The following is a 2,500-nucleotide window of genomic DNA, read 5'->3' as shown; positions in this document are numbered from 1 at the left end:
GAATGATCCGTGCAGAAAAGGGACAGGATGGAGATCAAGACAGGGGAGAGAGACACTGAAGGAAAGCACATGAAGAAAGAACGAATATCATGTCAGCGGCCCTGTTAATCAACGCAACTGTGTTTGTGCCTAAAGTCATAAAAATCTGGGAGAGAGGAAGAGAAGAAAGGGCGACAGAGGGAGGGAGAGAGGAAGAGAGGGGGAGAGAGGAAGAGAGGGAGGGAGAGAGAGAGGAAGAGAGGGGGAGAGAGGAAGGGAGGGAGGGAGAGAGAGAGGAAGAGAAGGGGAGATAGGAAGGGAGGGAGGGAGGGAGGGAGAGAGAGAGGAAGAGAGGGGGAGAGAGGAAGGGAGGGAGGGAGGGAGAGAGAGGAAGAGAGGGGGAGAGAGGGAGGGAGGGAGGGAGAGAGAGAGGAAGAGAGGGGGAGAGAGGAAGGGAGGGAGGGAGAGAGAGGGAGGGAGAGAGGGAGGGAGAGAGGGAGGGAGGGAGAGAGGAAGAGAGGGGGAGAGAGGGAGGGAGAAAGGGAGGGAGGGGGAGAGAGGGAGGGAGGGAGAGAGGAAGAGAGGGGGAGAGAGGGAGGGAGAAAGGGAGGGAGGGGGAGAGAGGGAGGGAGAGAGGAAGAGAGGGGGAAGAAACAGAGCAAGGGGGAAGGAGAGGCTGGCACAGAAAGTAAATTGAAAATGATTTGCTAAGAAGTGTGAGTGCGGCTGTGTGTGTGTGTGTTTGTGTGTGAGTTTACGTCTCTCAGACAGTCATTATCTTCCTTTGTTATTGTGTGTGTGTGTGTGTGTGTTTACGTGTGGATATACTATAATATAGTTCACCTACACCACTAAGAGTGGACGGGAGTTTACACCATGTGGGGATCTTTTTTCATATCAACCGTGTGAATCTACACTGCATGAATTCCTACAGTACAGTATATCTATCATTAAGTTGCTCTCTGAATCCCTTTGTGTACATTGTGTATATGTGTGTGTGTATGTGTGTGTGACCAAGTGTGTTTACAATTATCTTAATTGTTGTTATCATTCATGCGGCACAATAACCACCATCTTTGTCTCTGCTTGCTGCCCTCTCCCTCTCTTCTCTTCTCTCTTCCTTCTTCACCTCTCTCCCCCTCGCTCTCTCCTTCCCTCTTACTGCCAGTTGCTCTTTTCCTTGTCTCCCATATTGTTCCTCCTCTGCCTGCAGCCTAAATAGCAGCATTTCATCTCCCCTCTCTCTGCTTCTCCCACATTCCCCCTCGGTTGCTTCTCTCTGCATACCGCCTTTCTCCTTCACTTCTCCAGCCAAAGCTAACTTATACATTACCCCATGATTGGATTCAGAACCCATTACATTTTCTCTCTCTTTCTCTTTCTCTTTCTCTCTGTCTCTTTCTCTCTCTCTCTCTCTCTCTCTCTCTCTCTCTCTCTCTCTCTCTCTCTCTCTCTCTCTCTCTCTCTCTCTCTCTCTCTTTCTCTCTTTCTCTCTCTCGCTCTCTCTCTCTTTCTCTCTCTCTCTCTCTCTCTCTCTCTCTCTCTCTCTCTCGCTCTCTCTCTCTCTCTCTCTCTCTCTCTCTCTCTCTCTCTCTCTCTCTCTCTCTCTCTCTCTCTCTCTCTCTCTCTCTCTCTCTCTCTCTCTCTCTCTCTCTCTCTCTCTCTCTCTCTCTCTCTCTCTCTCTCTCTCTCTCTCTCTCTCTCTCTCTCTGTCTCTCTCTCTCTCTCTGTCTCTCTCGCCAGTCTCTCTCTTTCTCCCTGTCTGTCTTTTTTTATGTGAACACACAGTTCCCGGAGAATTTATTTAACTCTTTATTTCTCTCTCTTTCTCTCCCTCTCGTTTCCAGGCACCCTCTCTCAGTGCGCTTTACAGCTTCAGCCCCCCCCCCCCCCTCCGCCCCTCACCCCTCCTCCCCCTTGGTTGCCATGGTCGCTATACCCACCCTCCACCTCCTCTTGGCCTTGGCGGAGTGGGCGGGACTAGGCGACTCATCCTCCCACCTCTTGCTCCGCCCCCGGGAGCGTGAGCGTGAGCGTGAGCGGGACTCGAGCCCCATCATGAACTTCAACATTGCGGTGATCCACGCGGGCGCCAGCGTGCAGGCTGAGGCTGCTGTGGCTGGGCCTGGGGGGCCGGGGGTGCCGGGGGGAAGGGCTGGCTTTGGCCCGGTGCACAGCTCCCTGGCGCAGAGCGTGGTCACCCAGGTGGGATACGCCAACGTCATCTGGCTCCAGGTTAGTTTCCTCTCCGCTCTCTCCTCCTCTGCTCTCCTCTCTGCTCTTCTCTACTCTTCCCTCCTCCTTTCCTCCTCTGCTCTGCTCTGCTCTCCCCTCCTCTACGCTCACCTCCTCATCTCCTCTCTCCTCATGCCCTCTCCTATTACAACACTCTCACCTTGCTCCGACAGGTGAGGGACTAGTGTAAGAATAGCCACCGCGCTAATGGGCAAAGTTACCTCCACTTCTAAAAGACAAAGTTACCTTCCGTGTTAATGAGCAGAGTTACCTGCCGCGCTCAGGT

At 53.0% G+C, this 2,500-nt stretch overlaps 1 protein-coding gene across 1 annotated transcript in view; it reads left to right on the top strand.

Moving 5' to 3' along the window:
* Positions 1-1,905: 1,905 nt before the first annotated feature.
* Positions 1,906-2,500, top strand: part of grin2db (glutamate receptor, ionotropic, N-methyl D-aspartate 2D, b) — a 33,380-nt gene continuing 32,785 nt past the window's right edge. Inside the window, 1 exon segment of the mRNA XM_084668850.1 lies at positions 1,906-2,214. Within this exon segment, the coding sequence (XP_084524976.1) occupies positions 1,906-2,214 (309 nt within the window).

Source organism: Hypomesus nipponensis, chromosome 2, assembly GCF_054491055.1.
Source record: "Hypomesus nipponensis isolate SF chromosome 2, ASM5449105v1, whole genome shotgun sequence".
Classification (NCBI taxonomy): domain Eukaryota; kingdom Metazoa; phylum Chordata; class Actinopteri; order Osmeriformes; family Osmeridae; genus Hypomesus; species Hypomesus nipponensis.
The sequence above is the reverse complement of the archived record's forward strand: the minus strand, read 5'-3'. Positions and strand labels throughout refer to the sequence as shown.